The 13208-nt window shown below is 39.2% G+C and overlaps 1 protein-coding gene across 2 annotated transcripts in view; it reads left to right on the plus strand.

The window, feature by feature from the left end:
- The window catches only part of FBXW2 (F-box and WD repeat domain containing 2), a 30819-nt gene that overhangs the window by 7667 nt on the left and 9944 nt on the right, over positions 1 to 13208 (plus strand). For both annotated transcript variants that reach the window (XM_046022355.1, XM_046022356.1), the window contains 4 exons: positions 4723 to 4917; positions 6994 to 7127; positions 9530 to 9616; positions 10465 to 10634. In XM_046022355.1, coding sequence (XP_045878311.1) covers positions 4723 to 4917; positions 6994 to 7127; positions 9530 to 9616; positions 10465 to 10634 — 586 coding nt within the window. The remainder of the gene's footprint in view (positions 1 to 4722; positions 4918 to 6993; positions 7128 to 9529; positions 9617 to 10464; positions 10635 to 13208) is intronic.

Consider the following 13208-nt stretch of genomic DNA (forward strand, 5'->3'; position numbering starts at 1 on the left):
AGACTATGAGAGAGCAAGCACTTGCCCTTTTAGAGAGGGTAGCAGCTGCTCCGCTGTAGTGAATTATTGCCATATGGGATTTAAGCTTAGAGTGATCAGATCTGAAACTTAAAGTCCCAAATCTAGATTTCTGTGCAATATTCTGATTTTTTTTAGTGTTTTTGTTTGTTTGTTTTTGTTTGTTTTTTTAGTGTGATGATTTTTAAGTATTATTCACAGTTAAGTAGTATTCAGATTTTTAAAATATTGGTTGGGTCATATTGAGTCTGCAAGCTGCTGTAGTGTGACCTTGGCTTATAGTTGAATAAGAAAAATAATAGCTATAAAAGATGTGGTCAATTGATACAGTTGAATCATATGAGGAGAACAAATCATATAGATGTTCAGAGGAAGCAGTGCTTTCCTTCATTTGCAAAAATTGAGCAGTGTTTATGTTGAATCTTGGAAAGTGGGTGGATTTTAGAGAGAATAAGTGCTTTGCAGTAGGAAGATCAGCATTAGCATTAGCAAAAGGGTGGAAAGGGCTTAAGTGTGGCGCTTATAGGAGAAAAATAAAGAACATTCATTTTAGCTGATCTCAGGATATAAGTAGGGACCCTGTGAGATTCTTAGAATATAAGCTGAAGAATTGACTTGAGGTGTGTTATAAAAAGCTTAAACATTGGGAACATGAGTTTGGACGGTTTTCTATGAGTAGTAAGAAAAAAATATGAAAGTTTTCTGAGCTGAAAAAGGGCCAGTATCAGAGTTGTCTTCAAGTAGACCAGTTTTTCTTATTTCTATCAGACCCAGGTCCTCTTCTTATAATATATTTTGTAATATTATCTTACCTTGAACTGAAATTCATAGAAATAACTTACCGCACAAACACCTATTTCAGAAAGTTAATGTAATACCTAAATGCTGATCCAGAGCAGAAATAAAAAGACAGTAATTTAAAATAATACACATTAAACGTGTTGGGCTCAAGCCCAGCTGTGCTAGAAGACAGAAGTGTAATGAGATGTTTGCACCTGTGTATGTACTGTTGTCATGAACATGATGGCTCTAAGTGCAGTGTGTTGTATTTGTACCATCAGTGGTATGACCAAGCAGTGAAAAAACTCTTAGCAAAGTCCCCAAGAAAGCAAAATACATTTTTCCTCAATCTACCTGGTATACTCTGAAAATTTAGAATAAACTCCATGCTTTGTAAAACAGGTCTGAGGCTCAGACAACTAAGGATAAGCTTTTTACTTAGGAATATCGGGCAGAATCTTTAAGAGGTCATGCAAAATACACAATTCTTTTTGTGTACTGTCCCAAACATTCCATGATGTCTAGCATTTTCAGCCTTTGCCAGGTAGAGGCTAGTAATGCCCCTCACCCCCTGCCCCAAAATCATTGTGACAATTGAAATCACTCCTGCACATTTCTAAAATGTTCCCTTAGGAGGTGACGTTACTTCTGTTGAGACCTCTGGCATTGACAAATGTGGAGTTCCAAATTAAAGTATTAAGAGTATTGCAGTTTAGGTAAGAGTAAACAGAACTAGAGTTTCTAAATTAAAGTATTAAGGTAGAGACGAACCATGAGAGACTGTGGACTCAGAAACAATCTGAGGGTTTTGGAGAGATGGGGGGGGTGGGAGGTTGGGTGAGCCTGGTGGTGGGTATTGTGGAGGGCACATATTGCATGGAGCATTGGGTGTGGTGCATAAACAATGAATTCTGGAACACTGATAAATTTTTTTTTTTTTTAAGATTTTATTTATTTATTTGACAGAGAGAGAGATCACAAGTAGGCAGAGAGGCAGGCAGAGAGAGAGGAGGAAGCAGGCTCCCTGCAGAGCAGAGAGCCCGATGCGGGGCTCGATCCCAGGACCCTGAGATCATGACCCGAGCCGAAGGCAGTGGTTAATCCACTGAGCCACCCAGGCTCCCGTACTGATAAATTTAATAAATAAATAAAAATGTAAAAGTATTAGCGTGTTGCAGTTTAGGTAAGAGTAAATAGATTTAGATTTAGAACAGTAAGGGTAGAGATTTTTTAAAGGAGCAGTTAAATGGAAGAGCTGCCATTAAAATGGAATTGACAGGATTTTGGAATGGATTGAGTATGTGGCGAGGAAAGGGTTAATTTAAAAATAACTGGGATTTCTAGCTATATATACACCTGGGAAGTTGGTGGTACTAGAAACAAGAATAGGAAATGAAGGAATAGAGAGGGTAGAGGGATTTAAATTTGGGATGAATTTAACATAGTTGGATGCGAGTGGGTATTTCCATAGGTATCTGGAATGCAACATCAGAGCTTTGAGAGTAGCTCAGGGCAAGAGCAAAAGGTTGAGGGGTTAGCCACGTCACTGCTACGGCTAGAACAGGGGGATTTTAAAAGGAGTTGGAGAGGAAGAAGAATATAGCCTAGGATGGATCCTTGAAGAGCGTATAGAGGGGGAAGAGGTACAGAAGCAGAATGAAGAGTTTCAAGGACATTGAAAACTGCCTGTCATGAAGAGGCAGTGGCAGATGTTTGTTTAGTTAGTCATCAGAGTCAAATGCCCCCAAGAGGCAGCTGAGAGCTGAGATCTGATTCTACCAGTTAAATATTTAAACTTCACTTGATCCGGTAGTTTACTCCATTTGAGTTACAGCTCCATTGTCTGCTTACCTTTTTGTTATATACCCATCCCTGTAAATTTTTATATCAAAGTATTGTTTTCATCATCTTTCTGAGTAGAGAGGGCTTGTTTTTTTCTTTCATATAATGAAAAATAGTCTCCATTTATTTAGTCCCCTTTCATCTCTGGGTTGTATCATTGATGACCTGCTGCTAGTCAGTGCAGCAAACGGGAGTCCACAGGGAAGGTTGAAAAAAAATTAAATAGGAGGGGAGAATAATGGCTCCTGAAGGCATAACAGTGAAGAGTAGACTTGCAGCGCTGTAAAATGGAACTGAAATCAAGCTAATTTTCTCTGATATTTCTTTAGGGTGTAAAACTGAATATTTTCCTTTATAAACTAATTTAAACAATTAGGATAATTTTTTTGTTTTTATCAAATTGTGGTAAAATAGACACAAGATTGAGGATCCAGTCATGCCACTTCCTAAGACATATTTATGGAACATCTAGATTTATCATTTTAACCATTTTTAAGTGTTGTATAATTGAGATTATCTAAGGTGCCTCGTTAGTGCAGTAGGTAGCGTGTCAGTCTCATAATTGAGATTATCTAGACATACTGTCCAGTATAGTAGCTACAGGCCACATAAGGCTTTTGAGCTCTTGAGATGGCGCTAGTCCAAACTGAGATGAGAAATGGGAAATACTCAATGGATTTAGAATATAAAATGTTTTACTAATTTTTTATATTGGTTATGTGTTGAAATTTTATTTTGATACATTGGGCTAATGAAATTATATATTTTTTTACTTTTTAAAGTAAATAATAGAAAATTTTAAATTACATATCTGAATTACTTCTGTGGTTTGTATTTTGTTTCTGTTGCACAGTGCTGTTTCCAAAGATTTTATTTTTAAGTAATCTGTACACCCAACATGGGGCTTGAACCACACCCCAAGATCAAGAGTCACATGCTTTACCTACTGAGCCAGCTCAGTGCCCCTCCCCATATGACTCTGATGCCTCATATGACCATTGGGAGCACCAACCAAGTCCCATCCCTTGTTTTATAAACTTAGAGTCTCTAAATACTTAGAGTGACAGCAAGTATAGTCTTCATTTCAGTGTGTTCTCCTAGCATTTGTCCAGGTTGAAATTCATGCTCTACCCTTTTCATAAGTGGTATTTTTCAATTATGTGAAACAGTGGCTTTCCACCAGCCCTTAAAGGTAGAATTGTGGCCAGTTTTATTTAGTAATTTCATCTTTTCCAAAGCCAGTGATTCAGTGCTTTCCCGCATACTATGTCCTTGTGAGTGTATTCTTTTTTATTTTCAAAACGTCTTTAACAATTCTTATTACTACTTTTTTGTTATAAAGTTAAGTTTGTGAGGCTGATTTAATCATTAGACTTTTAAACATTAAAGCTAATCCTGAATTATCATCATGATCAATATAATTTCATCGATGCGGAAATAAAACCCACTCTTTTCTGCAGAATCTTGAGAGGCTTTATAAGCTCATTGTTGAGTTGTTGTGAATGTATGGGAATAATGGTTTTCTTAGAGGTTCCTTTACAGATTTCAGGATGGCTTAAGGAAGTAGTAGTTAGCTTTTGCAGAAGTTAGCCGGTGATCTGTGGCTTATCTTTGACTTATCTTAGAGTAGAATATATTCCAGCAGACAGGTTTACTCTTCAGCATTCTTTATTCGCTCAGAGTTGTTGGGTCATGGGTAGGCATGCAAATGTGTGCGTGCAATCGTAGGTAATACTCATCATTTCAAGCTCAAATCAGAAAGCTTGTGATAGTCAAAGGTTTATGAAATTTTGCAAGTGCAAACACCAAGGGATGCTTTGTCTAGTACTCCTCTGTCGCCTGGAAAGTTAAGGAAAGAGGACTAAACCAGAAAGCCTGCATTCAGTCCCTGTGCTGTTCACACCATTTTGGTGACCCTGAGTGAGTTATTACCCTCCCCATGCTTTGCTTTTCTCAGCTATTAAGCAGAAATGCTAGAAGAGGGGATCATGAGGTTCTACTTGAAGAATACCATGGTTTGGGGATTGACTTTCCTTCTTTAGTGTTTGGTTTCTTACTAACTTCCCTGTTTTTCTCTTGAAGGGTCAGATGACTTGTCTGCAAAACTGTGGGATGTGAGCACAGGACAGTGTGTTTATGGCATCCAGACCCACACTTGTGCAGCAGTGAAATTTGATGAGCAGAAGCTCGTGACAGGCTCCTTTGACAACACTGTGGCCTGCTGGGAATGGAGTTCCGGAGCCAGGACCCAGCACTTCCGGGGGCACACAGGGGCGGGTGGGTTGCCCTTTTTCAGGGGTTTCTACAGTTACTCTAACCTCTCATTCCTTAAAACCAGGCGCCAAGAATGTGACCCCGTTTTGTTTTCTTTTTGTTTTTTAACTTAACCTGCCTTTCCCTCCTATTATTTCTTAGTCATAGCCATTAATCCCTTTACTTAAGGCATTCCTATTTGGAATTTTTTCCTGAATTTTGCTTTTCCGTGGCATATTTCAAAACTCTTCTGTGTACCCTTGTGCTGGGAGGGGGTGGTTTTCCTTGATGTATTTCATTTATACCGTGTTGAACAGTCAGTTCATTTTGCTTTTGTCAGATTCCATACCTCCAAATTGAGCAAGTCCTACACTTGTAAATTCAGTCTACTCTGTTTGTAGAATCAGGGCTGAAAATCCTTTGGAGTGACAGTAGTTCTCAGATTGTATGATATACACATACTATGTTGAGTTGGATCTTGGTTGACAGTTGATTAAAATAAACCAGTGCCTAGAGATAAGATAAATAGATACCTGAGTATTCCTAGTAGTTTTATAGTGGCCTAGTGTGTAGAAACTGGTCATTTGAATATAGCCTTGAGACCTGAGCTGCTAATCTCTGCTGCTTTGTATTTTGGAGCTTTGTGCAGAAATCATGTTGAGCTGTTTCCCATTCTCTTGTGCATCAGCTCCCTTCTTCCTTTTCTCCGTTTACTCACTGCCTCAGCCCTGGAGAGTCATAGTCTATGACCTTAAGCATCCCGTTTTATGAGCAGTCTTCTTGGACTCCCTTCTACTGTAGGTTTCCCAATAATCTGAATTTTGTCATAACACTCACAATACAAATGAGTAAGGTAATCTAATTCCCCACCAGGCTATACATGCCAGAAGGACAGGGACCCTGCCTGTCTTATTCACCCTTAGGTCTTGAGTTCCTTTTATTGTGTCTGGTGCTCAGTAATACTTTGAAGTGAACCTAGCTATTTTGCTGAAAACAATTTTTTCCCTATTCTGTTTGTCATCTTAAACATTTTTCCTCAGTCTATTTGTTTCCACTTGCTTGTTATAGAAATAAATATTGGAAGATATATGATTTAGCATGGTATATATTAAATTGAGTGTACTGTTCCATATGTTAGGATGTACATTCCAGGTGATTTTATACCTGATCAACTTCAAGACCTCTGCTCTAAAAAAGTTCGTCTTTGCTGTTCCCTGGACATTGCTGTGGCTTTTCCTAACTCCATGCCTCTGCTGTTCCCTCTACCTGCAATATTCTCTTTTCTTGATAAACTCTACTCATCCTTCAGGGCCATCTCCAATATCGCCTCCTCCCTGAAGTCCTCTCTGATACCCCTGGGCAGAGTTAGTCATTCTCCTTGGTGTTTCCCTAGCAAGAGGTAAACATTTAAATTTTTTGGACGCCTCCTTTACCCTTAGATTGAGTTCCTTAAGGAAAAGCCCAGTGTATATCTCTGGGTCCCCAATGTTCCTTTACAGTTTGCAGGCATTTAAAAACAAATGTTTGAGTATTTGCTATACTCAGGCACCTGTTTTAGGTGCTGGGGGTACACCCCTCAAGAAATTCAGATAGTTGAAGAGAATGGCTTAGTCTCACCTTTGAGATACTTATGTGTGTTTTGTTTTTCTCATTACACTGGCTTTTCTTGCTCATGGGTATTGTTCTTGACATTTTGTCTCATCGTGAAGAATAGTGCAAATCTGAATAGGGCCACCTGTGTTGTTTTTTCCCTGCATGAGCTGGATTGGTTTTGTGGCGTGTCAGGCAGGCAGGCCTGAGTGGGAATGCCATTATCTCCAGCACTGGTTTTACCTCTCACTTCGAAGCTAGCACAAGTATAAGAGATTGTGTAATTCCAGGGATGTTCCATCCTTAGAAGAATAAGCTATTATAATAACAAGAATTTTGAAATGAATATATTTTTTATCACAAAATTCTTAGTTGAGTAGCACCATTCTTACAGTATCTCTGGCTGAGAATTACACAGTTGGTCAGCTAGGAGAATGAACATGATTGAACTCTGTTATAGAAGACCGTCACAGGGGCGTGTTTTAACTTTGTGTATGTTATATATACTAGTGTTTAGCGTTGACTACAATGATGAACTGGATATCTTGGTGAGTGGCTCTGCAGACTTCACTGTGAAAGTATGGGCTCTATCTGCTGGGACATGCCTGAACACACTCACCGGGCACACGGAATGGGTCACCAAGGTAGGAAGACTTATAGAAGAAATCTTGACATCAGGTTTTACAGGGGTGAGGGAGCTGTGGATGGGGTGGAGGATGGTAGGTGCTGTCTTGTTAAGTGGTAGGTGAGCCCTAAAATGGAACAGATGTACCCACAATGCATGATGGCCTGCAACAGTGACCAGCCAAGTAAAGGACACTTGATAAATAGTTTAACAAATGAATGACTCACGGGAATGGAAAAATGCCCACAGTGTATTTGGTGGGTAGAGGGAACAAATAAAACAGGTCATAGACAAAAAACCACATTATAGAGTATGATATCAATTTCTGAATAAATGTGTTATGCACCAAAATGTTACAGGTTATTATTACTTATGGAATTGTAGGTGCTATTTTTCCTTTTAGGATAAACATGTATCTTTTTTAATCAGGAAAGCAGTTTTCATCTTGAAAAAATAATAGTTGTAAGAAATGGGATAAAGAAAAATGTATAGGATTTTTAAAAGAATATTACGTTTTCTTATTTTCAAAAAAAGGTGATTATGAGGATCAAATGCAGTACTAATCATGGGAATGTCATATAGAAACACTTTTCCTGAGCTTCCCATTCCCTCCTGTGTGGGACAGCGGATAGAGGAGTGAGCAAAACAGACTTGGGCTTGACACAGACATTAGCCCAGTAGGAGAGATAGTTATTAAACAGTAATTTCACAAATAAATGTACAATTACAAATGGTGTTAAGTGCTATGAAGGCAAAGTGCAGTGCTCTGTGAAAATGTCTAGAAGGTATCTAATGCATTCAGGGAGAGCTTCTTGAGAAGGGGCAAAACATGAAGACATTGGAGGTAGCTAGATAAAGAGTAAAGTGCAGTGTTCAGAGTACGTGGTATGTGCCCAGGCCCTGGGGTGGGAAAGATCCTAGAACATTTGTTGGTCTGAAGGCCAGTGGAGCTGTGCTATGGTTGGGGGTGGTATGGAAGAGGTGGCCATCATGTAGGCCTTCCTTGGCCATGTTAAGGATTTGGGTGTCGTATGTGTAGTAGGAAACAGTTGAGCGTTCTCAGCACGAAACTGTGTGATTGATTTATTAAGAAAATAACTGCTAAGTAAAAAATGGATTGGAGTTGGGACACAAATAGACCCAGGGAGGCCAAGTAGGCTTTTGCAGTAATCTAAGCAAAAGATACCTATGGCATGGACCCGTGTGGCAGTGAAGAAAGAGATGAGCACACATGAAGGATATGTCTTTAAGGGAAAGCCAGCTGAACTTACTGACTCATAGGTAACAAAGGAGGAGAAATTAGAGCTACCTAGTGGGTTTTAGGTCAGGTAAGTGAATGTGTTTTTCTGAAACAGGCAGAGCTAAAAGGGTGATTGGTGAGAAGATCAGTAACATCACTAAACTGTACACTTAAAATGTTTGAGAATAGTACCTTTTATGTTATGTATCTTTTACCACAGTTCTGTATTGGGTACATTGACTATATAAGCATCTCTCTCTTTTTTTTTTTTTTTTTTTAACATTGACTATTTATATGGAAAAGTTACATAAGACAATCTCGTGTTTTGTTAAAAACACTGGACTTGGGACCAGGACGCTGACTGTGTGATGTCTTAAGGCAAGTCACTTCTCTCTTTAGGGCCCGAGTTTCATCTGGTAAATGTTTCTGTGAATTCTGAAAGAAGTGATGGGACAGGACCCAGCAGGGCATCTGGGTGTAGTAGGTCTGTCAGTTTCAGTTGAATCTGGAGCACAGACTACTGAAGAAGTGAGCTTGGCTTCCCTCTCACTTGATGCTGGCTTACTACAAAAATAACTAGCCGCTGAATGTTTACAGACTATCCCAAGGGCTAATGAAATGTTAGCTTTTATTACATCATCATCCTCATTTAACTGTTTTATTTCATTTTCATTTCAGTTATGAGATATAATAAATGCCTCATCCCCTATTTTAAAGATGAGGAAATTGAGAAACAAAGATGCTGGCTGGTCTTGCCCAAGGTTACAGAGTCAGTATATGGCAGATTCTGGTCCCAAGTCCAGTGCTTTTTCCATTATAATGCATCTGCTCAGGAAAACAAATCATTCGTATTTGCTTTTAGGTCTGTGGGCTGTTTTCTTTCCTATTCCTCTCATTTGGTATAAAGTCACATTTTATCGTTTTTAAAATCATTTCTAATGTTTGCTTCCAGACTACAGCAGAAATTAAATGCTGCCGCCAGCATTAGACAATTTTACATCCTGCTGACATTATAGAGAATCTGTTTGTCCTAACTAGAGGCTAACGTCATAGAATTACTGCTTAGCTCTTCTAGCATACCATCTCATTTCAGGCTCTTTCTCATATTTTAATTTTTAAAAAAGTGATATAGAAATAGTTTTAAAAGGATCATTCTGTAACATAGATGTTTATATTTCTAGGTGGTTTTGCAAAAGTGTAAAGTCAAGTCTCTTTTGCACAGCCCTGGAGACTACATACTCTTAAGTGCGGACAAATATGAGATCAAGGTGAGGTTTTCTCTTCCATTAATTTGCCTCATCAAAGAAAAACCAGGAAATACAAGAAAATTAAAGTGGTATAGCACAGAGGGAATATTTCAAGGGAAGCAGGAATGTCTTAGTATAAGCCATCTTAAACTCCTTGGGAAGAGAATTACTCATTCTATGTATGAAGACGTTTCTTTTTTTTTTTTTTTTTTTTTTTTTTTTTTTAAGATTTTATTTATTTATTTGTCAGAGAGGGAGAGACTAAGGACAAGCAGGGGGAGCAGCAGTTAGAGGGAGAAGCAGGCTCCCGGCTGAACAAGGAGTCTGATGCAGGACTTGATCCCAGGATCTTGGGATCATGACCTGAGCCGAAGGCAGACGCTTAACCACCTGAGCCACCCAGGAGTCCCGTATGTACGAGGCAGTTTCTATCCCTGATTTGTAAATGAAGAAAAAAAGATCCACAGAAATTTATCTTCACATTCTATTTCCTTAAGACCCATATCTCATACCCTTTTAATTCTTAGATCTAAATTATGAAAACATAAAAATGTACTTGTGTAAAAAAAAAAAACCAATTTGCAAAAAGTTTATGGAGCACTCTCATATCTGTTCTTATTGCATTTTTTAAATCATTCCAGTGGTAGGTGTCTTCCTTGTGGGAACTGAGGTTCAGAGAGATTAAGTATTTTACCCAAGGGCACACAGTACATACATGTAGCATCAGAGCTTGAACTATAAAACCTGTGGTCTTTCCGATTTACTTCACTTTCTATCTGGCTTTGGCAAATGCAAATCACATTGTTTAAGGACAGGTTTTTCTATGGTGATGTGATCTGTCATCGTCCCTTATTTTCTTTTATCTGTAGATTTGGCCAATTGGGAGAGAAATCAACTGCAAGTGCTTGAAGACATTGTCTGTCTCTGAGGATAGGAGTATCTGTCTGCAGCCAAGACTTCATTTCGATGGCAAATACATTGTCTGTAGTTCGGCACTGGGTCTCTACCAGTGGGACTTCGCCAGTTATGATATTCTCAGGTAATGTTTTTCTGAGCCTTCCCTTGACAGTCTATTCCTGTTTATCTTTTTGTTGTGGTTTAATATTAAAGACAAAACTAAATATTGGAGAACCAGTCAGTAGCTTGAATCTGGGAAATGTCATAAACAGAGTTATATGCTGAAAATCACACACATAAAAAAATATTTTAGAGGCAATTATTATAGAGTTTTATGCTAGAGTCTAGAAGATCTAAGTTTTGATCTGTCCTCTTACTAGGTCACTTCCCCTTTCAGAATTAAACCTGCTGGGCAACCCTCTTGTGTCCCCTCCCTCTTTGGGAGCTTTATACTAGCCCTCAATAAACTTTGCTGCCCACCAAAACAAACAAGCAAACAAACAAAAAAACTGCTTTTCAGGAAAATGAGGGGTTTGGATGAAGAGATCTTTCAGGTCCCTAGTTCTGATACATTTAAAAAAAATTTTTTTTAAGATTTTAGACAGATAATGTGTATTTAGTAAAATAATGATATATTTATTTTCTTATTTTAATTCCAGTATAGTTACCACTGTAGTGTTATATTAGTGTCAGGTGTACAATATGGTGATTCAACATATACTGTTCATACATACATACACCACATCTTTATTCATCTGTTGATGGGCACTTGGACTGCTTCCATATCTTGGCTGTTGTTAATAACTGCTGCAGTAAAACATCAGGATGCGTGTATCCCTTTGAATTAGTGTTTTCTATTCTTTGGGTAAATACCTAGTAGTGCAGTTACTGGATTGTAAGGTAGTTCTGTATTTTTAACTTTCTGAGGAACCTCCATACTATTTTCCACAATGGCTGCACCAGTTTGCATACCCACCCAGCAGTGCAGGAGGGTTCCTTTTTCTCTACATCCTTGTCAACTCTTGTTATTTCTTATGTTTTTGATTTTAGCCATTCTGACAGGTACGAGGTGATACCTCATCATGGTTTTTTATTTTTGCTTTAGATTTTATTTATTTGAGAGACAGCAAGTGAGCATGAGCAGGGAGAGAGAAGCAGGCTCCCCCCCGCTGAGCAGGGAGCCCAATGCAGGAGTCGATGGGATCGTGACCTGAATTAAAAGCAGATGCTTAATGCACTGACCCACCCAGGCATTCCTCATCATGGTGGTTTTGGTTTGCATTTCCCTGACGATGAGTGATGTTGTACATCTTTTCATGTGTCCATTGGCCATCTATATGTCTGGTTCTGATATTTTAAGTTCTGCTTCCTGTTCAGTGGAATTCTGCATTGAGGGATCAAGTGGCCTTCTGTTGACTGGTAGAAGGACAGAGGTATTTAGAGAAAAATAAAACTTACAGGATTTCTCTCCAAAGAAATAAATAAGAAGAGGTCCATGGCAAAATAATTTTGTGATTTACTGCATACCTTAGACTCTTCTTGGAGATTGATGGTATCTGTAAGCATGTTGGAGGCTAATGGAAGCCATTGCTCTATGGTGACTAAGAGAACTTACTTTGGTGGGACACCTGGGTGACTCAGTTGGTTAAGCATCCCAGCTCTTGATTTTGGCTCAAGTCATGATCTCAGGGTTGTGAGATCAAGTCCCATGTCAGACTCCACTCTGTGCATGGGGCCTGCTTGGGGATTCTCTCCGCCTTTCCCTCTGCCCCTGCACACACCCCTACCCCCACCCCAGGCATGCATGCTCTCTTTGTCTCTCTCTACAAAAAGAGAGAGAAATTATTTTGGTGATAATCCTTGATTTAAAACCCAGCATCACCTCCTGTACATTGGAGGATTTTATATAAGTTTCTTAACCTTTCAGATCAGTTTCCTGATCTGGAAAGTGAAGATCAGATGAAGTGCCTGTGAGGACCAAGCACAGGACCTGGTGGACCGTTATTACTGACAGCTCTGAGAAGCCCTGCAGAAAGAAGCTGCTTAAAGAGGCACCTACTGTGCCTCACACTCACTGTGCACAGAGCCTTTCTTTTAAGGAACACCTATTACCAGCTCCCAGAATGAGTGTTCTGCGGCTTGGTTCAGAAAATGCTGACTTGGAGTAGTACAGAAAATTGAACATTGTCATCATTGTTTTTATGCATGACTGTTTGAGGTCAGCCATATGGGATCTGTCATGCTAGCCGGCAGGACTTTGGCAGGCCCTGCCTCTCTGGTCATACAGTTATAACCCCTTTTATGTCTTCCTGGAATCAGACTTACATTTCTAACCAATTAGGATTCCAAACTGTCAGAATCATTTCTAGAAATGATTGATAATTACGCTTTGAGAAAAAAAGACTGGAACAGGTCCCAGAGAACATTAGTCTAAGTGTTTCATTCTATAGATGGAGAAAATGAAGCCAAGAGTGGGTATGGGCCTTGCCTAGCATCCCACAGCTCACCCTAGTCCTCCATCCATCCATCCATCCATCCATCCATCCATCCACCATCTGTCTGTCTGTCTATCCACATCCTGGCGTCATCTAGCAAGCATATGCTTCAAGTACCAGCAAGCCAGAGAGAAGGAACTTTTGAAGGAACTTCAAATCCAAATGGTCACTGTGGGAAAATCAGATCTTTTACGGTTTAGTATAGTTTTTGTTTTTAAAGA

The sequence above is a fragment of the Meles meles genome, chromosome 11 (assembly GCF_922984935.1).
Source record: "Meles meles chromosome 11, mMelMel3.1 paternal haplotype, whole genome shotgun sequence".
Classification (NCBI taxonomy): domain Eukaryota; kingdom Metazoa; phylum Chordata; class Mammalia; order Carnivora; family Mustelidae; genus Meles; species Meles meles.